The 24,829-nt window shown below is 38.2% G+C and overlaps 2 protein-coding genes across 2 annotated transcripts; one reads left to right on the plus strand and one right to left on the minus strand.

The window, feature by feature from the left end:
- The first annotated feature begins 5,436 nt into the window (after positions 1-5,436).
- LOC121022700 (olfactory receptor 2AG1-like) lies at positions 5,437-6,457 on the plus strand. Its single transcript, XM_040464105.1, has one exon. It carries the CDS (start codon positions 5,525-5,527, stop codon positions 6,455-6,457), a length of 933 nt encoding a protein of 310 aa, XP_040320039.1. The 5' UTR covers positions 5,437-5,524.
- Positions 6,458-13,420: 6,963 nt separating this feature from the next.
- LOC121022701 (olfactory receptor 2D3-like) lies at positions 13,421-14,365 on the minus strand. Its single transcript, XM_040464106.1, has one exon. The coding sequence runs from the start codon at positions 14,342-14,344 to the stop codon at positions 13,421-13,423; it is 924 nt and encodes a 307-aa protein (XP_040320040.1). The 5' UTR covers positions 14,345-14,365.
- Between the last annotated feature and the right edge of the window lie 10,464 nt (positions 14,366-24,829).

The following is a 24,829-nucleotide window of genomic DNA, read 5'->3' on the forward strand; positions in this document are numbered from 1 at the left end:
TTTGGGATGAGCACTGGGTGTTGTATGGAAACCAATTTGACAATAAATTTCATATATAAATAAAAAAATAAAAATAAAAAAAATAAAAATAAATTAAATATCTATTATTGAGGTATATAGCTGACATACAATGTTATATTAGTTTCAGGTGTACAACATAGTGATCCAGCAATTCTATACATTACTCAGTGCTCACCACAAAAATATAGTCACCATCTGTTACCGTACAATGTTACTAAAATATTATTGACTATATTCCTTATGCTGTACTTTCCATCTCCTTGACTTACTTATTTTACAACTGAAAATTTGTACCTCTTAATTCTCTTCACCTATTTTGCCCATCCCTCGACTCCCCTCTTCTCTGGCAACTGTCAGTTTGTTCTCTATATTTATGTGTCTGTTTTTTTTTTAAGTTTATTTATTTTTGAGAAAGGAGGGGAAGGGCAGAGAGAGGGAGAAACATGATCCTAAGCAGACTCCACACTGTCAGCACAGAGCCAGATGTGGTTTCTATCTCATGACCCATGAGACCATGACCTGAGCTAACACCGAGAGTTGGATGCTTAACCGACTGAACCACTCAGGTGCCCCATGAGTCTGGGTTTTGTTTGTTTGTTCATTTGTTTTGCTTCTTAGATTCCATATACAGGTGAAATCATATTTGTTTTCTGGTATTTGTTGCTGGTATTTGTTTCTCTGTCTGATGTATTTCACTTAGCACAATACCCTCTAGGTCCACCCATGTTGCAAATGGCAAGATACCGTTTTTTATGGCAGAATAATCTATCACTATATAAATATATATCACATATTTTTTGTATCCATTTATCTGTGGATGGACACTTGGGTTGCTTCCATCATCTGGGCATTATTTATATATCTTTTTGAGTTAGTGTTTTCATTTATTTGGATAAATATCCCTACTGGAATTACCAGATCATATGCTATTTCTATCTCTAATTTTTTTTGAGAAACCTCTATACTGTTCTCCACAGTGGTTGCATCCATTTACACTCCCACCAATAGTGTATGAGGGTTCCCTTTTCTCCACATCCTCACCAACACTTGATACTGCTTGTCATTTTGATACTAGCCATTCGGACTCGTGTGAGGTGATATCTTATTGTGGTTTTGATTTGCATTTCTCTGATAATTAGGGACATTCGGCATCTTTTCATGTGTCTGTTGGGTACCTGTGTGTGTTCTTTAGAAAAATCCCAGACAAAGCTGGAGATATCACAATCCTAGATTTCAAGATATACTACAAAGTCATAGTAACCAAAACAGTATGGTTCTGGCACAAAAATAGACACATAGATCAATAGAAAAGAATACAGAGCCAGAAACAAACTCATATTATTCATCTATGACAAATGCGGCAAGAATATATAATTGAGAAAAGACAGCCTTTTCATTAATGGTGCTGGGAAAACTGGATAGCTACATGCAAAAGAATGAGAGTGGACTACATTCTTTTACCAGCACAGAAATACACTCAAAATGGATTAGAAACCTAAATAGGAGATCTGACCATAAAAGTAAAAGAAACATAGGCAGTAATCTCTTGGACATCAGCCTTAGCAATGTAAGCTACACTGATATGACTCCTCAGACAAGGGAAGCAAAAGCAAAAATAAACTATTGGGACTACGCCAAAATAAAAAGCTTCTGCACAGTGACAGAAACCATCAACAAAACAAAAATGCAACCTAGTGAATCTGAGAAGATACTTGCGAATGATGTATTCAATAAGGGGTTAATATAAAAAATATATAAATAGCTTACACAACTCAATACCAAAAAAAAAAAAAAAAGACAATCTGATTAAAAAATTAGCAGAAGACCTGAATAGACATTTTTTCCCCATGGATATTTTAGTTGGAATTTGACAGCAGCTGTGGGAGAAACACTCATTTATTCACTCCTTTATTAATTTAGCAAACATTTATTGAGTACACTTATGCAGTTACCATGCTATGAGCTAGAAATGTGACTGGGAACAAAACAGACTAGTTCCTGCCCTTCTGGATCATGCTAGTGTGGTGTGCTACCAGATTAACACAGAGATCAGAAGAAAAAAAAATATTCCTGCTAGTATGGAACGAAAAAATCTTCAGCCTTTTTACACCAAAAGAAAAGGAATGTGGGAATTTGGTGAGTTTAAAACAAATCCAGTAACACAAAATAGTATGTATTACAGGATTTGGCAAAGAAGATTTTGGTGATCTTGAGACAAAGTTGGTCAGTTCAGTCATGTGGGGCACTTGGCAGGAGGTGATACAAATGGGCCGAGGAATACAATGCAGAGGTGAAGTGTGCCACAAGGTGTGCCATGAAGTGAAGTCTGAGCCATAAAAACACTTACACTTGATGCCATAGGATCTCTTTCCTTTCAGACTACCCAGAATGGAGAGTATTATTGTCAACCTGGGAATCACCTACTGAAGATGTTGTAGGCTCCACCAAATGAAAAGCCTGGATCCCCACCCAACCCCACAGAAGAGAGCAATTAAGGACAGCTCCCTAAATAAGAAATATGCATTGAAGTGTTACCTGTGTGAGAAATACAATTTTATTGGGTTATGCTACTGTTATTTCTGGGTTTTCTGGGCAAATGTTCTCTTCGTGTATAATGAACGAGCAAGTAAAGTAGCAGTAGACCCAATTATTATAAATGCTTTTTGAAAAAATATATGGCAAAAAATGGGAGGCACTTAGAGAGATAGTCCAAAGGAAAGAAAATCCAAATTGTTGTTTGTCTGAACAGGGAGATCTTGATCATATCTGGAAGCTGATGAGGTAGCAGGAAGAGCTTATAAAACAAGAAGAACATGTATACAATGGAGCACACGAGACAGGCAATGAACATGAGAATTCAGAATCAAGGTAACAATTACAGAAGATATTGTGGGAGTGTCCTAGAGCTGACACAAAACCTACTTTAAGATCTGGGGCAGAACACTGACCAGGAAAAGGACGCTTCTTCTTGGTGTATCCAGTCAGAAATTCAGAAATGGGCCATCAGTGCCACCTTAGGGGAAGATGGAAACCTGGGGCATCTGAGCTCATTTAGTGAGAGAAAAGAGCAGGGATACCAGGCCAGGAAACATGCCCAAGAGGACTCATTAACATCTTGTTTCCTGGACCAGCATTTCCAGGGGAGGCCATTTCAGCTGAGAAGGTAAGTCCCTGTGAATGTAGGAATGGAAGAAAGCAGAGGGGGGAGGGGTCATGGGAAAGGAGCCTTTCCCCAGAGACAGTGAGGCCAAGCACAGCAGGGTCTCCCTTGGGGAGCTCTTGCAATATCTACTTCTTCCAGATTCCTGCTGCTCTCATCCTTGCTCCCAGACCCTAGCAGGAGTAAATGGCAGTCTGAGCATCTGGACCCAAGAACTCAGCCTGACAACTTCTCCAGAGCTGGATGGGTTCTTGACCTAGGGAACTGAGTGACAGAAACAGTTTCTTCTAATTCTCTATGGGTGTGAGAGCAGGAAATCCATCACTGAAGTAAGAGCGCCACAGAAACTACCCAAGGACTGAACTAGCCCTCTGTCTCCACTGCATCTCCAGAGAAGACCTTTAGAAGAATAGAAGGACCAGAAGGGGCCCTGACAACTGTATTGGTCAGACTCCTCAGACTCTTAACCCAGCTTGGCAAAACTTCAACCAGTTGGACACTGCTGGAAAAGCCTCACCCTTTCCCCATTTCTACAGGAAAATCCTTCACCCTCAAACAACCCACAGGGCAGTTTGCACGTTTGGCCATCTGGGCTTCTCACTACCTGAGGTAAGGGCTTTGTCTCTCTGTCAGGGAAGTGTGCAGCCTCTAGGAATGCTGAGTTGAGAAACAGAGCCCCAAACAGACCCTAAGAACTTAAGCTACTCTGTCTTCCAGATTCTCTAGTGCTTTGGGGCCCGTACTTGATCCTAATGCCCTCTATTCTTGGTTTTCTAAACATGAAGAAAAATCAGTGAAAATGGTGAAGGAGTCTGTGCCACATCCCAGGCCAGGGTGTCTGCTTCCTGGTGGAAATACCAGTACCTATCTTTAGCACTCCTGGGCTTTCTGCCCTCTGCTCAGACATTTTTGCCCCTATCTGGTAAAAAATGTCTCCAAAGGGCCATCTAAGAGCAAATGATATGCCCGTCATATGCTCTAATAATACCTTTGTGCCATTAAAATCCTGTGGACCCAGAAGAGACCCGTAGGGGAACCAGTGAAATGTCTAAATATAGAAGCCACAGTATAGGGGAAAGATTTAGAGAAACATACTTCTCTTACAGATTCTTTAACACATGTTCAGAATTGGATTTATCTGCCTAGTTCCCATGATGCATGGCATCGATACCTGTCAATCCCAAGTCCCTGTCTCTTCTGACTTTTCTGGGGTGGGATACCACATTCCAAACGTGGCTTTCCAGAACAGGAGTTCATCCTCCCTATCCCCACGACCCTTCAATCCAGTGGAGATACTCTGGTCCTGCAAGAAGGAGAGTGGGGATCTGGGTCGGGTGCACAAGAGGGAAGATAGGATTAATGAGCCTGATTACAGCATACAGCACATGCTCTTTTGTTGACGGCACCTTTCACCGTTTCCTCCGAACACAAACACTCTGATATTCCTGGGCAGAGCCTCATCCATTATCAGATTTTTGAGTTTTCCCAGGCTCACATGTTGTCATAGCCTGTAAAGAAACACCTATGTCCTTTCATCCAAAAGGTTGAGCTCCTAAAACCAACACCATGTCAAACACATCACCCCTTAGTCTGAGACAGTCTAGAATTCCTTCTCTCTCAGGCACATGGAGAGTGTGGAGCTGGCCCAGAGAGGTGACTAAGGTGGACGTACTTAACTCTTTCATGATGCTTCCATCTACAACCTTTAATTCTGCAAACATATGCAGTCATAAGTTATGGAAAATGAAGTGGAAGTGTTTTATTGAAATCACATTTCTGTACCTGCTTTAGAGTTTTATATTCAGAAGAGGTCTGTTAGAATACTAACTGGGCATGTAAATCAGTCATCAAACATTATACTTAAACCTAGGTACAAAAATAATCAAGGGCTTATGTATTAGAATATTACTTTCTGGTACATAAGCTACCTTTAAGAGAGGGATAATTTAATCATTCTGGAAAGATACTTCTCCAGGTTTGGTGTCCTGAATAATACTTTCATATATTGACCTCTCAATGTTTAGTTATTACTATGATGCCTGCTCTCCATTTAGATGGTTCTTTCATCAATATGCAATTAAAAGTGTCAGAAACGGAGAGATCAAGAGTTAACGTCAGAGTCCAATAGGAAAGGCAACACCTCATTGTATTCATGATACCTCACAATTCCATGTCCCTGTCTCTTCTGACTTTTCTGGGCTTGGGTACAACGCTCCAAATGTGGCTTTTCCAAATGGGAGTTGGATTCAATTAGAGTCCTGTGATGTTACAAACTAGGGACCACGTTTGCAAAAATTCACCGAGAATGTGTTTGGTTCTAGGCAACTAAAGAAACAATACAGAATGGAGTACTGGAACTCCACCCTGGGCAGTGGCTTTATATTGATGGGGATTCTGAAAGACAGTGGGTCTCCTGAACTGCTCTGTGTCATAATCACAGTCCTGTACATGTTGGCCCTGACCAGCAATGGCCTGCTGCTCTTGGTCATCACAGTGGATTCCCGGCTCCACGTGCCCATGTACTTCCTGCTCGGGCAGCTCTCACTCATGGACCTCCTCTTCACATCTGTTGTCACTCCCAAGGCGCTCATGGATTTTCTGCGCAGTGAAAACACCATCTCCTTTGCGGGCTGTGCCCTTCAGATGTTTCTGGCATTGATGCTGGGTGGTGCAGAGGACCTGCTACTGGCCTTCATGGCCTATGATAGATATGTGGCCATTTGTCATCCTCTGAACTACATGGTCTTCATGAGGCCAAGGGTCTGCTGGCTCATGGTGGCCACAGCATGGATACTGGCATCCTTAAGTGCCATTGTTTATACCATGTATACCATGCAGTATCCCTTCTGCAAAGCCCGGAACATCAGGCACCTGCTCTGTGAGATTCCACCTTTGCTGAAGTTGGCCTGTGCAGATACCTCTAGATATGAACTGTTTGTGTATGTGATGGGTGTGACCTTCCTGATGCCCCCTCTCCTTGCAATCATTTCTTCCTATGCACTAATCCTGTTTACTGTGCTTCACATGCCCTCAAATGAGGGGAGGCAGAAAGCCCTAGTCACCTGCTCTTCCCATCTGACCGTGGTTGGGATGTTCTATGGAGCTGCCACATTCATGTATGTCCTGCCCAGTTCCCTCCACAGCCCCAAGCAAGACAACATCACCTCTGTTTTCTACACGGTTGTCACTCCAGCCCTGAACCCCCTTATCTACAGCTTGAGGAATAAGGAAGTCATGGGGGCTTTGAAGAGAGTGCTGGGAAAATACATGCTGTAGACACATTCTACCCTCTAGGGAGAGCTTATGGCTAGCCCTCAAAATTTATTCCTCTTTGAAGTCAGAAGAAATCTGCTAATACTCATGGTGAAAACACTATAACTCAGAGTGTATCTTTTAATAGAAAAATGAAGAAGTGTGACCTGACTTCTGAAATGATTTTGTGTGTCTGTATTTTTACCATTTTACTTTATTTTATTTTTTCGACTACAGTTGACATAGAATGTTACATTAGTTAGGTGTGCAACATAGTGACCTGACAAGTCTATACTTTATGCTGTGTTCACCACAAATGTAGCTACCATCTGTTACCATACAGCACCATTACAATATCATGGACTGTATTCCCTTTCATCCCCACTGTACCTTTTATCCTGGTGATGTATTCATTCCCAACTGGAAGCTTGTATCTCCCACTCCTCTTGACCCATTTTCACCATCCTTCCATCTGTTCTGGCAACCACCAGTTTATTCTCTGTATCCATGGTCTATTTCTGTTGTTTCTTTGTGTGTTCTTTTGTTTTGTTTTCATTCCATGTATAAGTGAAATCATATGGGATTTGTTTTTTTCTTCCTGACTTATTTTACTTAGCATAATACTCTCAAGGTTCATCCATGTTATCACAAATGGCAAGATTTCATTCTTTTTTTATGGCTGATTAATATTCCACTGTATGTGCGTGTGTGTGTGTGTGTGTGTGTGTGTGTGTGTGTGTAACATCTTTATCCATTCATCTATCAACAGGCATGTGGGTTGCCCCTCCCCCATGGGTTTCTGTTAAGTTTCTCAGGATCCACATAAGAGTGAAAATATATGGTATCTGTCTTTCTCTATATGGCTTATTTCACCTAGCATCACACTCTCCAGTTCCATCCACGTTGCTACAAAGGGCCATATTTCGTTCTTTCTCATTGCCCTGTAGTACTCCATTGTGTATATAAACCACAATTTCTTTATCCATTCATCAGTTGATGGACATTTAGGCTCTTTCCATAATTTGGCTATTGTTGAGAGTGCTGCTTCATATGATATTTCTATTTTGATTTTTTGAGGAATCTCCATACCGTTTCTACAGTGGCTGCACCAATTTATATTCCCACCAGCATTGCACAAAGGTTTCTTTTCCTCACATCCTTGCCAATACTTACTTTTTGTCTTTTTTATTCTAGCATTTTGATGGATTCAAGGTGATATCTCATTATCAAATGCTCTTTTAAGTCTTTCTTCCATCAAGCAATTTATAAGAAATGATCTGCATTCTATTTAAAATTTGCCTACTGTCCCATTTAGCTACCAAGTTGAATGAGACAAGGGACTTTTACCAATTTTGGACATGACCTCTGACTTGAAAGTCCATATTGGACCAACGTATGAACCAAAGAAAAGAAAGTTTCAAGAAAAGAAAGTTTCAAGTTTCAAGGGCCTAAGCAAGGCCCATATCAAGGGAGTAGACCTTGAGATCTGCACAAATTTTAGACACCTGACCTTGTTACAAGAGCATGTAGGCAACCTAATTAATGCCCAAACTGGTAGTAGTTTGTATGTATTTGTATCATGTTCTAACTTCCTTTTTCCAAACAGTCATTACGGAAACTGACCCACCTGGACCCTCCAACAGGTGTTTTTGTTTGACTTTGTTTTTGATGTGGAAATTTTTTATACTGCATAAAATCCAAATATGGCTGAAACGAACAAAATAGAAAGGACATCTCATTAGCAAGGTCCATTGGAAACAATGCTTACTCCTTGGCAGTAAGCAGAACAGACAAACAAACAACTGGTTGCAGTCTTGAAATGGAGCTAAATTGCAGAGGGTTCATATGCTTAATATGTGTGGATGTGTGAGTCTGTGGATGTGTATTTGTGCTGAAAAGGAGAGGACAACATATCAATTAATATTCTAGTGGCTTAAATATGCTGTACTACTGCCATTTGTTTGTAAGCCTGGAAATACTTAAACAAAATCTGCAGGTTGTTTTGAAGCTTCAAAATAACATGATTCATCCAAGTGGCACTATTTTGGGGAATATTGCTCTTTTTGGAAATTTGCTAATGCTTTCTCTTTAAAAAATAATAAAAAGTTATTAAAAATTAATAACAGCACTTTCATCTGTAAAACTAAGGACTTTTAAAAAATTAATAAAATTAGGGATACTAAAAACAGGCAAAAACCATCTAAAATCTTACCCAGAGATAACCTCCACACTTTTAGATACATTTTCTTTCATTTTGAAGGCAGGCATGCATTTCACTGAGTTTATATGTGCACATAAAGTAGAGATTTTTTCATTTATTAATACATAGTGAATTTTTCCCCTACATTTTTTGGCAGCTGTAAAGAGCAGTGACAAAGAGGCTGGGGTCAGTTGTCAGAGTACCGAGGTTCAAATTCAGTATGCCCCCACTAACATAACATTGAGCATGTTTCTTAACCTCTCTGTACCTATCTGCAAATCTCTAAGCTGTATATTGGCAGTAATAGTAAGACCTACTTCATAGTCATTTGAGGATTAAAGAAGTTAGTAAACATAAATGTAAGACATTTAGAATAACACCTGGCATAAAATGAGTATTTAATAAATCTTAACTCTTCTGTGAATAAGTAGACTTGAAAATATTTTTATGTAATGACATAACATTACATCATATGGATGATTTGTAATAAAATTGGCTATTTCATCATTGATATACATCTAGTGTGTGTGTGTAAAAATAGCAATGTTGACCTCTGAGTCAACATTGTGTGTGTGTAAAAATAGCAATGTTGACCTCTGAGTCAACAGTGATTGATTTTTTTCCATCAGAATAAATTCTTGTGAGTGGAATTACTAAAACCAAAGTCAAAATCTATTTAATATTCTTGATATAGAAAGATGAATTAATTTTTTACATATTAAACATTCTGCATTTTTACCAGCAACATATAAGTATACTTAACTCATTTTCATATTGAGTTGAACAGTTTTTATTAATTTACTAGGTATAAATTTAAATATATTACTTTAGTTTGCATAATAGATAAATTTATATTTTTCTTTTTGAGTTTTTGGAGTTCTTTACAGATTAGGGACACTGATAATTTGTTACGTTTGTGGTAATAACTTTTTATTTTTCAAACTTGTGTTATTTTTCAAATACCTGCATGGTAAGGATTTGTAGACACAGAAGTACTGAAAATATTTGTGTAGTGAAATCTATCCATCTTTTTCTTTTCTGTTTTCTTTAAGTAATTTTACTGCTAGGATGTAATTTTCTACTCTCTCTTTAGGTAACAATTTATATATTTTATTTTTTCTTCATAATTTTATAATTTGTATTTAACTTTTAGAATAAGTTTCTAATTTATCTTGATATGGTGAGGTTTTAACTTTTTTCAAAGTTGTCATTTTCTTTTTTTGTAATGTTTATGTATTTTTGAGAGAGAGAGAGAGAGAAAGAGAGAGAGAGGGTAGAGAGGGGCAGAGAGAGAGGGAGACACAGAATCCAAAGCAGGCTGCAGGCTCTGAGCGGTCAGCACAGAGCCTGACGCAGGGCTCGAACTCACAAGCCCTGAGACCATGACCTGAGCTGAAGTCAGACGCTCAACAAACTGAGCCACCCAGGTGCCCCCAAAGTTGCCCTTTTCTTTACAATAATTCTTTTCCATGAATTTATTTTTTAAATCATGTATTATGTCTCATAAACATAGTATTAAGGTACATTTCTTGGCTATCTGTTCAGTTCTAGCTTCTTTCTCTCCTTACTCTTTCTAAGGATATTTGATTCTGTCATCTACACCTCAAAAACCCATTGGTAATTTGATCATGAATATATTCAACTGGTAAAGTAACTTGTAATTTAGGATTTTTTGCAGTACTCAGCTATGCCTTCCAGAACATAGTATATACTACTCCACCTTCTGAACTCAATCTTCTTTCCTTTCTGAAAATGACTCTTTCACACCTCAGTCTCAGCTGATTATCTTACCCCATATGTACTTAACTTGGAATAGAATGTGGAGTGTGGGGTAAGAAAGAGAAGAGAAATAAGAAAGGCCAGCCCCTTATCTTTTTCTCTTCAAACCTCCCACCCACGTGTATGTACCTGTATGTTCATGTTTGGTTTCCCCCTTTACAACTATCTATTAAAGGCTGACCCCTTCACTAGTATTTCACCTACCAAAGATTTTGTTCCTGCAGAGTCTCTTTAATCTTAAACCATTTTCTTCTTCTCTTCTGGATCATAATCACAGGGATACAAGTATGCTCTGATTATCCCATCATAAAGAACGCCTTCTGATCGCCAAGTAATATTCCATTGTGTATATATATATGTACATTTACCACATCTTTCTTATACATTCATATGTGGATGGACATTGGGGCTTTTTCCATAATTTGGCTATTGTCGATAGTGCTGCTATAAACACTGGGGTGCATGTGCCCATTTGAATGAGCATTTTTTTATCCTTTGGATGAGTACCTAGTAGTGAAATTACTGGGTTGTAGGGTAGTTCTATTTTTAATTTTTTTGAGGAACCTCCACACTGTTTTCCAGAGTAGCTGAACCAGTTTGCATTCCCACTAATGGTGTAAGAGGGTTCCCCATTCTCTGCATCCTTGCCAACATCTCTTGTTTCCTGAGATGTTAATTTTGGCAATTCTGACAAGCGGGAGGTGGTATCTCATTGGGGTTTTGATTTGTATTTTCCTGATGATGAGTGATGTTGAGCATCTTTTCATGTGCCTGTTAGCCATCTGTATGTCTTCTTTGGGGGCACCTGTATGGCTCAGTCAGTTAAGTGTCTCACTCTTGGTTTCATCTTAGGTCATGATCTCACGGCTTTGTGGGTTCAAACCCTACATCAGGCTCCGTGCTGGCAGTGTAGACCCTGCTTGGGATTCTCTCTCTCTCTCCCTCTCTCTCTTCCCTTCCCCCACTTACACTGTCTCTGTCTTTCTCAAAATAAATAAACTTTAAAGAAAAAAAACCCTTGTATGTCTTCTTTGGAAAAATGTCTATTCATGTCTTCTGCCTATTTCTTCAAGGACTTATTTGCTTTTTGGGTGTTGACTCTGAGAAGTTCTTTATAGATTTGGGATACTAGCCCTTTGTCAGATATGTCCTTTGCAAATATCTTCTCCCATTTAGTAGGTTGTCTTTTAGTATTGTGGATTGCTTCCTTCGCTGTACAAAAGCTTTTTATTTTGATGAAGTCCCAATAGTTTATTTTTGCTTTTGTTTCCCATCCTCAGGAGACATTTCCAGTAAGAAGTTGCTACAGCGATGTCAAAGAGGTTGCTGCCTGTTTTCTGTTCTAGGATTTTGATGGTTCCCTGTCTCACATTTAGGTCTTTAATTCATTTTGAATTTCTTTTTGTGTATGGTGTAGGACAGTGGTCCAGTTTCATTCTTTTGCATGTTTCTGTCCAGTTTTCCCAACATCATTTGTTGAAGAACCTTTTTTTTTCTATTGGATATTCTTTCCTTCTTTGTCAAAGATTAATTGACCATATAGTTGTGAGTTAATTTCTGGGTTTTCTATTCTGTTCTATTGATCTACATATCTGTTTTGTGCCAGTTCCACACTGTCTTGATCACTATACCTTTGGGGTATTTGTTTTGTTGTTTTTCTTTTAATGTTTATTTATTTATTTGGTGGGGGGGGGCAGGCACAAGGGACAGAAAGGGAAACCTAACATGTGAAGCAGGCTCCATGATGAGATCATGACCTGAGCAAAAATCATATACTCAACCAACTGAGCCACACTGGTGCCCTGATCACTACACCTTTATAGTATAACTTGAAGTCCAGAATTGTGATGCCTCCAGCCTTCCTTTTCTTTTTCAAGGTTGCTTGGCTCTACCAGGTCTTTTGTGGTTCCATACCAATTTTAGGATTGTTTGTTCTAACTCTGTGAAACATGCTGTTGGTATTTTGATAGGGATGTCATTAAATGTGTAGATTGCTTCGGGTGGTATAGGCATTTTAACAATATTTGTTCTTCCAATCCACAAGCATGAAATGTTTTCCCATTTCTTTGTGTCATCTGCAATTTCTTTCATGACTGTTCTATTGTTTTCAGAGTACAGATCTTTTACCTGTTTGGTTAGGTTTATTCCTAGGTATGTTATGGGTTTTGGTACATTTGTAAATGGGATTGATTCCTTGATTTCTCGTTTTGCCTCTTCATTATTGGTGTGTAGAAATGCAACAGATTTCTGTACATTGATTTTGTATTCTGCAACTTTACTGAATCATATATCTGTTCTAACAATTTTTTGGTAGAGTCTTTGGGTTTTTCTGTACAAAGTATCATGTCATCTGTAAATAGTGAAAGTTTGACTTCTTCCTTGCTGATTTGGATGCCTTTTATTTCTTTCTAAAAAATTTTACTTAAATTCCAGGGGTGCCTAGGTGGCTCAGTCGGTTGAGCATCTGACTTTGGCCCAGGTCATGATCTCGTGGTTCATGAGTTCAAGCCATGCATAAGGCTCTGTGCTGACAGCTCAGAGCCTGGAGCCTGCTTTGGATTCTGTGTCTCTCTCTCTGCCCCTCCCCCACTCTATGCACATGCTCTCTCTCTCTCTCTCTCTCTCAAAAATAAACAAACATTATAAAAAAGATTTTACTTAAATTCCAGTTAGTTAACATATAGTGGTAATATTAATTTCAAGTGTACAATTTGGTGATTCAAAACTTATAACACCTAGGGCTCATTACAAGTGCACTCCTTAATCCCCATCACTATTTAACCCATCCTCCCACCCAAACCCCCTTCTATATTTCTTTCCTTTGTCTATCAATATGCCTTGCTTTGAATAGGCAATTAGCTAAATTTTCTTAGAATAGATATAGGAAAATAGGAGAAGGAAAAGAAGTGGAGGAATGGGATGAAAATGGGAAAAGTTTATAAGAAAATCACTTCTCTCTACATCTTTAAAATTCTCATCATGATTAAAGATCCTCACCTTAAAAGAGACTATTTTGCAGTCACTCTCCTGAGAGCCCCTTTGACATCCTTGTTTCTCAGACTATAAATGATCGGGTTCAGCATGGGTGTCACTGCTGAGTAGAACACAGAGATCATTTTATCCCTTTCATTCATTATCTTGGAGTTTGGCCTCATATAGGCAAATATTGCTGAGCCATAGAAGAGGACAACAACAATGAGATGGGAGCCACAGGTAGAGAAAGCCTTGAATCTCCCCTCCCCAGACTGCATTTGGATCACAGCGGAGATAATATTCCAGTAGGAGACAAGGATCAGGCAGACAGGAGCTAGGAGGATGACCACGCCCATTGCAAAGATGGCCATTTCTGTGCTATAGGTATTTGTGGAAGCCAGCTTCAGGAGGGCAGGAGGTTCACAAAAAAAGTGGTTAATGATATTGTTCCCTTGGTAGGGCAGACACAGTGTGAATGTGGTATCCACTAGAGATACTAACGCTCCACTGACCCAGGACCCTAAGGCCAGCTGGACACATAACCAGTGTGTCATGATAGAAGAGTAGTGCAAGGGCTTACAGACAGCCACATACCGGTCATAGGACATCACCGCCAGCAGTGCGCACTCTGTACACCCAACCAGAAGTAAAACAAATATTTGAGTTGAGCATCCAGCAAAGGAAATGGTTTTCCTCTTTGCCAGGAAGTGGACTAGCACCTGGGGCACTGTGGTGGTAGAGAAACAGAGATCAGCAAATGACAAGTTTCTAAGGAAAAAGTACATGGGTGTGTGGAGTCTGGAGTCTCTGTGGATGAGCACAATGATAAGCAGATTTCCCAGTACAGTCAGCAGGTAGATGATCAGGAAAAGGAAGAAGAGCAGGAGTTGTGTGTGTGGATCCTGTGAAAGGCCCAGGAAGACAAATTCAGTCACATAGGTTTGGTTTTCTTCTCCCATGAAAATTTATTACTGTTTATAGGTCAGCACCAAGAAAAGAAACACATATTGATCAGTTATTAAAAAAAATGTATCTGGGTAACTTAGGTATTTTATTAATCAGCATTAGAACTGAGCTATTAATTTCTATCTCTTGGCAGATTCCATATGTCAGAAGACCGAGCTCTCTTTTTGCTCAGTAGTTTGGACAGATGAAAGTCATTTCTGATTTTCTATCCCCTTGAGTCTTTTAGTTGCACCAGAGGGTCAGAAATCATCCTGAATATGCTACATGACCAAACCTTAGCACGACTACTTATGGTCCTGACAAGACTATAGTGCCGCTCACAGTGCATCCTTCCTTTGATGTAGGTATGGGAAGCAAACAAATTGATGCTGCTTTAAACCAGTTCGATTGTTATGATGAAAACTGTGTGATAACATTTGTGAAGGCTGATTTTTTTTCATTATTTTTGCAAAACAATCCTAAAGAAGCACTCTGAGCAAGGAATGGGAAGTTAAAGGAAGATGTAGTAGTCTGTGATCCTGGCCCTTAAATAAATCTTTCCTCGTTTGTTTTCAGTGTGAAGAGGGTACCCAGGAACATCGGTAGAAATAACTGCCTCAGTGGTTGTTGCACTTAGTAGAGTCCTTTAAATATGTCTTAATCTGTTCTCCACACATAATCTCTCTTTACATAAGGTCCTTGGGCAATAACAATACTAATTATAATGTGTTGGGCCCTGTCCTGATGCCATCATTGTTTCTTTACACTTATTTTAAATCTTCTGTTCATCTAAGGAGGTTATTATCATCCCCAGTATATAGATGATGAAACAAAGACTCAGAAAAAATTTTACGCTTTCTCACTCTTTCTGTAATCTGCAATTCTTTTTCTTTCTTACTCAAAAACTCATTGTAAAGAAGGTTAAACTTTCACCCAATTGTTTCTGCCTATTTCCCACATCCACTCCTAAAAGACAGATCCATAGACCTTCGTTTTATGAGTTTAAGAGCTAATCCACTATGGCAGAGCTATCTGTAGGCACAAAAATAACAGTTAGGCATATATGAACAGATATTTTAAAATAATTTTGGGGGATCTTGCCCAAAGGAAAATGGAAAGAATTAAAGGAACAAGTCTTCAGAAAAGTGATACAAGTTATTTGTAAATTACTTGATTGTATACCTTTAAAAACTCAAAGGGAGGAGCACCTGGGTGGCCCAGTCGGTTAAGTGTCTGGCTCTTGATTTCAACTCAGGTCATGATCTCATGGTTTATGTGATGGAACCCTGCGATGGGCTCTGCCCTGACAGCACAGAGCCTGCTTGGGATTCTCTCTTTCCCTCTCTCTCTGCCCCTCCTCTGCTTTTGCCACCCTCTCTCTCTTACTCTCTCTCAAAATAAACAAATAATCTCTAAAATAAAAAAAAATTAAAATCAAAAGGTGCAATTTGAGTCTATGATAACCAGTAAGAAATGTGATCTTGTACAAGGTCAGTCTTGTACAACTGAACAGTCTTGTGTTGTATACCAAATAAACAAGTAGAAATCTTAGCAAAAAAAAATTCCTCCACAGTGGCTTAAACTTAGCAAAGTGTACACCTAAGAAGTATTCATGATCTATTTGAAGAAAATCATGAAACACGATATCTAATTTTGTAAACAAAACAGCATAGTCTTATCAAGGTATTCATTTTGCCCAAATTAATTCATAAATGCACTGAAATTCCAACCAAGTTCACAGAAGACTTTTTGTAAGGGAATTTAATAATCTTATTCTGCATTTTAAATAGATGACTAATTCTATGATAGAAAATGAAGTGTGGAAAAGAAAAAATTAGGGGATATAGGGAACACATTCTACCAGATATAAAATATATAGTAAATTTTACCTCCCTTATTAATATAGTGTATACTGAGCAAGCATAAAACACTTAACTAATAAATATAAAACTGAAATAAATAAATATTTATTAATAAATAAATATCCTAATATGTATGAAAATTTAGTATATGGTAAAGGTGGCATCTTAAATAAGTGTATTTACTTAACAAAGGCCATGGGACAATTACTTATGCTTTTTAGAACATCATGGATACATGTTTATACATACATATAATGTAAGTATAAGCAATAATTAATTCCGAATGTTAATGATCTAATTTTTAAAAACATCTAAGTTTTTTTTTTTAAATGAAAATTTGTAGTCTGTCATCTTCCTATCTATCATGTGTTTATCCATCCATCTAATCTTTGGGTCATAAAGGCTTTCCTAAACATGCACCAAAAGAGAGAGAGAGAATGAGAGAGAAAGAAAGAAAAAAAAGTAACAGTAAAGGAAAATACTAACAACACTGACAATTTAAACCATAAGAGACTCTTAATGCTAGAGAACAAACTGAGGGTTGATGGAGTGAGGTGGGTGGGGGATCGGTTAAATGGATGACAGGTACTAAGGAGGGCATTTGTGATAAGCACTGCGTGTTGTATGTAAGTGATGAATCACTGAATTCTGCTCCTGAAGCCAATATTGCACTGTCTGTTAACTAACTAGAACTTAAATAAAAAATTTTAGGGGTGACTGGGTGGCTCAGTCAGTTAAGTGTCCGACTTCAGCTCAGGTCATGATCTCACTGTGAGTCCAAGCCCCTCATAAGGCCCTGTGATGACATCTCAGAGCCTGGAGCCTGCTTCAGATTATGTGTCTCCCTCTCTCTTACCCCCCCCCCCCACCGCCGCTGCTCGCACTGTCTCTCTTTCTCTCTCTCTCTCTCAAAAATAAATAAGCATAAAAATAATTTTAAAACTAAACTAAATAAATATATTTTAAAATAAAATTTGATGATTTAAAAATATCAGATTTCTATTTAGTAGACCACTATAAACAAAATAAAATAAATAAATCTAAGTATTTTCAAAAACTTAAAATTTTTCTATTACTCCTAATATAGAAAGACTTCTTAAAATCAATAATAAAAGATATAATCCGTTAGAAAAATGGATGAAGGTTTTAAATATCCCATTCACAGAAATAAGTAAAAGTGAACAATAAACACGAAACAAAAACATGCACATTAAAACAAGACAAGATACCGTATTTTGCTTAGAGGTAAAATTTAAGAAGGTATAACATACAAGTTTAGTAATATAACAAGATGATTATGATAAGTTATTAAATGTAAGGAAAGCTATTTGACTTTATATGTGATGTATCATTTTTTTTACACGTTTATTTATTATTGAGAGACAGAGCATGAACAGGGGAGGGGCAGAGAGAGAGGGAGACACAGAATCAGAAGCGGGCTCCAGGTTCTAAGCTGTCAGCACAGAGCCCAATGCGGGGCTCGGGCTCACAAACTGCGGAATTATGACCTGAGCCGAAGTCAGATGCTTAACCAACTGAGCCACCCAGCCACCCCTGTGATGTATCATTTTAATCTTTTAAATGGAGTGTGAAGGTGTATGTATATTTGTATGTACATGTGTATTTGCAGTATGTATGTATTTCCATGGGCATTTCTCCTGCTGTGAGAGTCCATTGCTCGGGACTTGTCAGTTGTAAGGAAACAGCACAGTTCACTGATTGGGAATGCAGGTTCTACCACTAAACTGGAGGGTTTGAATGCAGCTTTTGTGGTTGATGGGTGACCAATAGAGAATTACTTAGCTTTTCTGTGTCTAGTTTTTCTCATCTGTGAGCTGGTGATACAAATAAAACATATAGTTTTTATGTAAGGAGTAAATAAAATATAGCCATTTAAAGAATTTCGGACAGTAAACAAGGCTAGCTCATAATATTATGTAATATCCCATTGTACTAAAGGGATCATGGCCTAGATCCCTAGATCCCTGCATGTTAGGAAAACAGCTGTTAAGGAGAAAGCATAGGAACACATGGCTGCAGTGTTTGAGGAGGATGCTTATTCTCACTGTTTTTACACTTTGGATTCTTTTTTTTTTTTTTTCCCTTAGTTGTGACCAGGTAGTTTTATATATTTATATAAATTTGCACATTTTGGAAAACTTCCAAACAAGTTCTACTTTGGGCTTTGGAGGGCCTATGGTAGACAGCCATGGGTCATTAAAAAAAAAAAAAAAAAGAAAGAAACAGGAAGACAAATTAGGTACATATAAATATATTGAGAATTTTTTTATAGGAAAACCTCTGAATAAAGAAATATTTACAATAATCTTCTCAGGCAGTTTTTGTTTTCCTTGTAACTCTCACTGTGGTCACATAAACACAGTGGTCCCCTTGTTTCCATTTATTTTCTGTGGCTATTACTATGATATATACAAGTTAATAATGTAACAAATATGGTGACAGATCAAACAAACAAATAAAAATGAAGAGGACAACAGATTACATCTGCCGTGACAGGATGGAGGTTGAAACAACAAAGTTCCAGCTAACTGGAATATTAATATATTACTATTATATATAAAATAGTATATATTATTATATATTAATATTAATATATTTTATTAGCATGAAAATACCTTTGCATTCTTTTGCTCTTTGTTCATCCTTTGGGACTGGAACTGTGTTGCTCCAAGTTTCAATGTTGAGGCCAAATGTGATAGGAGAGCCTTCTAAAGTATATGGAATGAAAGGCAAAGATAAACATTGGTTTAATTTAATGATGTTAACAACAAGGTAAATATAGTTAATGCATATATGCTGAACTATACATAAAAGTGGCTGAGTGGTAAATTCAGTGGCTGAAGTTATCATAAAAGTGGCTGAGTGGTTATTTTTTTTAGCACAATTTCAAAAAGTGATTTTTCCTTGGGAAAAAAAAAGAGAAAAGCAGCACAATCTCCCTTGATCATACTATGCCTTGTATTCCTTATTATCTCACTTTTGCTTATATTTTTGTTACTGAATTATCAAATACATGTTAAACACTACTATTTCTACTTTTTATCACCATTGACTCTCAAATCTTTTCAGTATCATTTTTATTGCCATGACTGCAATGAAACCAAGGACACTCTTTTATCCATGCAATGACCTTTTCTCCCAACGCATATCCTTGTCAATTATGGCATTTTGCATAATTTAACTATAAATATTTCTTAAAACCTCTCCTTTCTTTTAATGTAAGACTATCTCACCGCTTTTCTTCTTGTGTTCTACTATATCTTAATCATGTACTCTAAACCCCATTCTCAAGTTGTTAACTTCTGATTTCTTCTTCTGGTTGTCTACATCCCATGTGGGAGAACAAATCACACACACACACACACACACACACACACACACACACGCGCGCACACACACATACACACACTACAAATGATACTACTATTAAAATTGTGAATCCTCATCTCAACTTCATACCATTCTTCTAATTCTTTTCAAATTCTGAGTAGTCTGTCTTCTGCTATCAGACACCTTTTCCCTAACCTTTTATCCTAGGCTTCAGCCAAAAAAAAAAAAAAAAAAAAAAGAAAGAAAGAAAAGAACAGAATACAAAAGAAAATGAAATAATCTATAGTTCCCCTAAACTGAAGATTCCTTCACAGGACCATTCCGATCCCTCTGATTTTAACTACACATTAATTGTCTGAAGTAAGCTTTAGCGTAATGACTTTCTTACAGTTCTTTACCCAGTGTACAATGTAGACTTGACCATTATATTCATAATGTCCAGAAAAATATTTGTATGTACTTTCTTTCATGAAGCTGTTACATTGTCTTTTAAGTATGTGATTAAATATTTGTCTCCCTGGACTGAGTTTTTCTTCAAGATAGTAAAACTGATGTCACTTAATCTTTATTATCTGAATATCAGTATCACCTGAGACATGATAGGGGTTTAAAATGAATGGACAAATAGACTTATGCTGACACTCCACACCAACACATTAGCACACCAACACATTCACTCTCTCAAGAGAAGTGTAAATGAGAAGAGTGGTCTTATGTTGACTGTTGAAATGTTGAACTCTGACCTGGGATTGGGAAGATCTTGGTTTAGAAGATCCCAGGATTGATCACTAGGTCAAAGAGAATGAATAAACTGGCTGTCACCCACATCCAAATGAAGAAGGGTGAGTTCAGTGTGACAGGGGACAAGACTGTCACATAGGATTTGTGTATATCTGCACATACAAATTAGCATACTCACACAGTCTTATGTGGCCATCCGGGGATGTCTGACGACAAGAAGATGCTGCCTGTGTCCCCTAGGACAGGTGGTTCAGGTTCTGTCCTGGCCCTGCCTACTCTCACTGTCCAAACCCAGTGGCGAAACAGAACAAGGAGGGAAGCCCTGAGAAGGGAACATTGAGACAGCAAGGGGCGGGGGAGAATCTGGCAGATTAGCTTTTGGTGCCAAATAAGAGGCAATGGGTGTTCACAGCCCCTGCAGTCACTCTAATATCCCTGGTCAGTAGCTTAGTCCTCTCCAGAGGAGTTTCAGAACAGGATTTGGGAGGCTATCACTCAGAATCAGTAAAAAAAGAAGAGTACGTATTTTCTGTAGAAGCCAGATGAAAAAGAGAGGGGAGTGAAAGGCAGAGCCCACCCTGATGAACAGAATCAAGATGTCAGACTCTCTAAAAGGATTAAATCTCCCTAATCACCTTACCCACTCTCCCATGGAGGACTGGCATGAGCCAAACAGGACACTGGGGTAAGTGATGAAGAAACAAGTTAATGAATGAAGGGAGATATGGTTTTGGCAGTCTGCTAATAATGCATATCCTAACAGGCAATTCCCACTGCCATTTACTGAATATTCTGAAGGTTAGGACATCATCTGGGCTATGAGTCCTATTCTACCCCAAGCCAAGAAGCACCATTTTATAAAATTCCCCAAATTCACCAAAGAACCAGACTGGAGGATTTTCATGGCAGGAAGTCTTTAAGTCTGAGGTCCTAAGAGCTATTGTAAACAGGGCATTCCCTTGAGCAATTCGTGCTATTAACTTTTTAAAACCTTTCTACAATAAGAGATTCCCCTTGGGCATTTTTCATTGTAATCACAAAGTGAAATACTTGAACCTTATCTGATAATCATATACTACTGTAGTGTTTCTCAAACCAATCTAAGGACAACTGGTGTCTCTGAATTTTGTCAGCATTTCAAAAATAGGGGTTTCAATAATGATGCTAACATAAAAGACAGCTTACAGAAGTGTATTCTGCATGATCTGGATGATACCCACTAAACTAACTACTGCCAGGGGTTTTCAGAACTCCTGGCTGCCATTGTACCCCAAATTCTTGAAGTCTTATGCTAATGGGGTGGGGGGGAACATAACCCTAAACAGCTTTGGATGCAGTTTAGGATGTGTGACTGTTTAAATGAAGGCTTTATTGTAACTATTCAAATACAGAAGAGTGGTGTGAGAACAAAGTCAGCATATAACAAAGGGCCATATAAACAAGTCCAAAAGACAATTCTTGATTTCCTCACCGAACTCCTCCTTCTGGAGTCTTACTCATCGTCCACAACATTGCTCAGGTCAAAGACTTAGGCATATTTCATTACTCTTTTTTTCATCTTGTACATCTAATCTGACCACATTTCTTATCTCCTCTGGCTCTCCATTGCTACAACCCTAGTTAAGACCAGCATCTCTACCATGGGCTACTGGAATAGAACTCACTCTTACTGATTGCTTTTCTTGTTTCCATGCTTGTCCACTTACAATCCACGCTCCATACAACACTCAGAGTGACCTTTTAATAGTGTAACATGAACATAGGGGGAGGGAAAGAAAAATAAGATACAAACAGAGAGGGAGGCAAATCATAAGAGACTCTCAAAATACAGAGAACAGACTGAAAGTTGCTGGAGAGGAGGTGGGTGGAGGGATGGGCTAAATGGGTGTTATATAGGGGAGATATATATATATATATATATATATATATATATATATATATATATCTCCCCACTTGGAACCTCATAAAGTGACCTTTGGAATAAAGATCTTTGCCCATGTAATTAAGGGAAATTTCAAGACGAAATCCTCCTGGATTGGGGTAAACCCTAAGCCCAGTGACAGATATCCTTTTAAGAAAAGGGGTAGACACAGAGACAGAGGAAAGAAGGCCCTATGAGGACAGAGGCAGAGATTGGAGTTATGCTGCCACAAACTAAGGGACAACTCAGCACCAAAAACAGAGGCTTCTGAGGGAACAGAGTCTACAGATACCTTGATTTCAGACTTCTGGCCTCAAGAACTATGAATTTCTGTTGTTTTAAACTACTAACATTGTGATAATTTGTTTTGGCAGCCCTGGGAAACTAATAAAACAGCCCTACCAATCTGGTCGTTGCCTGTTTCTGTGAACTCATTCCTTGCCACTCTCCCTGGCACTTATCAGCCTCCAATCACTCTCTCTGACTTTCCTCTCCTCTGATCTCAAAAAAAAACTTATTCGCATCCAAACTGTTCAGACTCTGTTCTCTCTGCCTGGACCCTCTTCCCCCAAATAATGTCTTGGTTCTTTCTTCTGAACATCCTGGTCACAGCACAAATGTTAATTTCTCTAATATGTAAGGTGTACTTTAACTGAAATGTCATCTTCCCAGAAAGATCTTTCCTGAGCACCTGCTCAAAATTGCAACCAACCCTTCCTTGCTTTTATTTCCTCATAATAACTTATGACCATCAGACATATGTGTTTGACTTGTTTATTTTATCATCTTCTGCTAAAATGTAAGTTCTATGAGTATAGGAATTTTGAACTTCATTTATTCCTGTATGTTCAGCACATAGAAGAGTTCTCAATAAATATTCACTCAATAAATGATTAGATGTTCATTGAATAAATGAACTCAAACTGTGCTATTGAAATCAATGCTCATTGGGTTGATTTAATACAAAAGGAACAGTCATAAACCTGTGACATAAATGAAGGAAATTTAATTTCTTTTAAAAACTGAAAAACTATTTGCTCTAGAAGACGAAGGTAGTACCCAGCATATGGTGACTTCAGTATGTATGTATATATATATGTATATGGTGTTTTAGTTTCTCACATGTTATTAGCTGCCTAGCTGCCCCTGCATAGTCATTGGTAGTCTGCTATTCAGTCAGAGGCTGATGTTTTCATTTTAAAATATATATCAGTATCTGTGTTTTCTTACCTTCTTGCCTCCACCAGTTCCCTAATGAGGTCAGATGTATAGTTTTTATGTAACTCAGTGATCCATGGGCACTTTTTCAATGATCATTCTAATTCTGTGATATAACTTCTTTTTTACTTAATGGCCGGTAAAGAGGAAGTGGTGAAGTGAGCTTCTGAATAGCCATGAGGCAGCATTATATGTAGAAGTGGATGCTATTCAATTTCAGTTCTGGGTAGTTAATGTAATGCCCCCGATTTTGAATCCGACAGGCCACCAAGGAGCTGATACCGGTGCAAACGCACGAGGGTTTATTTGCAAGCTGGAGCTTGGGCCTAAGTATACCCGACACACCGGAGCAGGGACTTGAACCCCTAGGTTAAGAGGCATAGCAGTTTTATAGGGGCCAGTGGCTAATGAGATTGTAACACACACAGAAAGTTGCATAGTCATGTCAGTCCACACGCAGGTGGCCAATTGAATTACAATTTACCCTATAGTAACTGTTTGAACTAGCCTATCACTCTGGTCAGAATTGGCGCGCAAGTTTGGTGGGCAAAAGGCAGGATTTAAGAATTGGTGCGCAAGTTTGGCGGGCAAAAGGCGGGGTTTACATTCTCTGGGGGTTAGGGGTTCTGCATTCCTATATGAGCCGGTTTCCAGTAAGGGTGTGCTCAGCAGCTTGACTAGGGTAGGGGAGTGTCTTAAGCAATAAGTAGGTCGTGTGGGCGTTATACATGAGATGGTGGGTGTAGCACAAAATGGAGTTAGTCTTGCTCTGTTTGTCCAGGTGTAGGGGGTTTTTGTTAAATTCCTTGGGTCCCACAGTTAACTGAAGAAAATGAAAACATTAATTTGAAAAGATACATGCACCCCTATGATCATTGCAGTATTATTTACAGTAGCCAAGGTATGGAAGCAACATAAGTGTCCTTCAATAGATGAATGGATAAAGAAGAGGTGATATGTGTATCATAGAGTTAGAGGATATTATGCTAAGTAAAATAAGTTAGAGACAGACAAATACCATATGATTTCACATATATGTGGAATTTAAGAAACAAACAAAAAGAAACAAAACAAGTAAACAAAATAAGACATAAACAGACTCATAAATACAGAGAAAAAACTGGTGATTGCCAGATGGGAGGGAGGCAAGGGGATGGGTGAAATATATCAAAGGGATTAAGAGATACATTCGATTATAAAATAAATAAATCATGAGATGTAAAGTACAGCATAGGGAACATAGTCAACAATATTGTAATAACTTTGTCAGGTGACAGATGATATCTCCATTTACTGTGGTGAGAATTATGTAATATATATAAATATTAAATCACTATGCTGTGCACCTGGAATTAATATAATATTGTATGTTATCTATATTTTAATTTTAGAAAAGGAAAATGCTA

Source organism: Herpailurus yagouaroundi, unplaced genomic scaffold (assembly GCF_014898765.1).
Source record: "Herpailurus yagouaroundi ecotype Mexico unplaced genomic scaffold, PumYag 430, whole genome shotgun sequence".
Classification (NCBI taxonomy): Eukaryota; Metazoa; Chordata; class Mammalia; order Carnivora; family Felidae; genus Herpailurus; species Herpailurus yagouaroundi.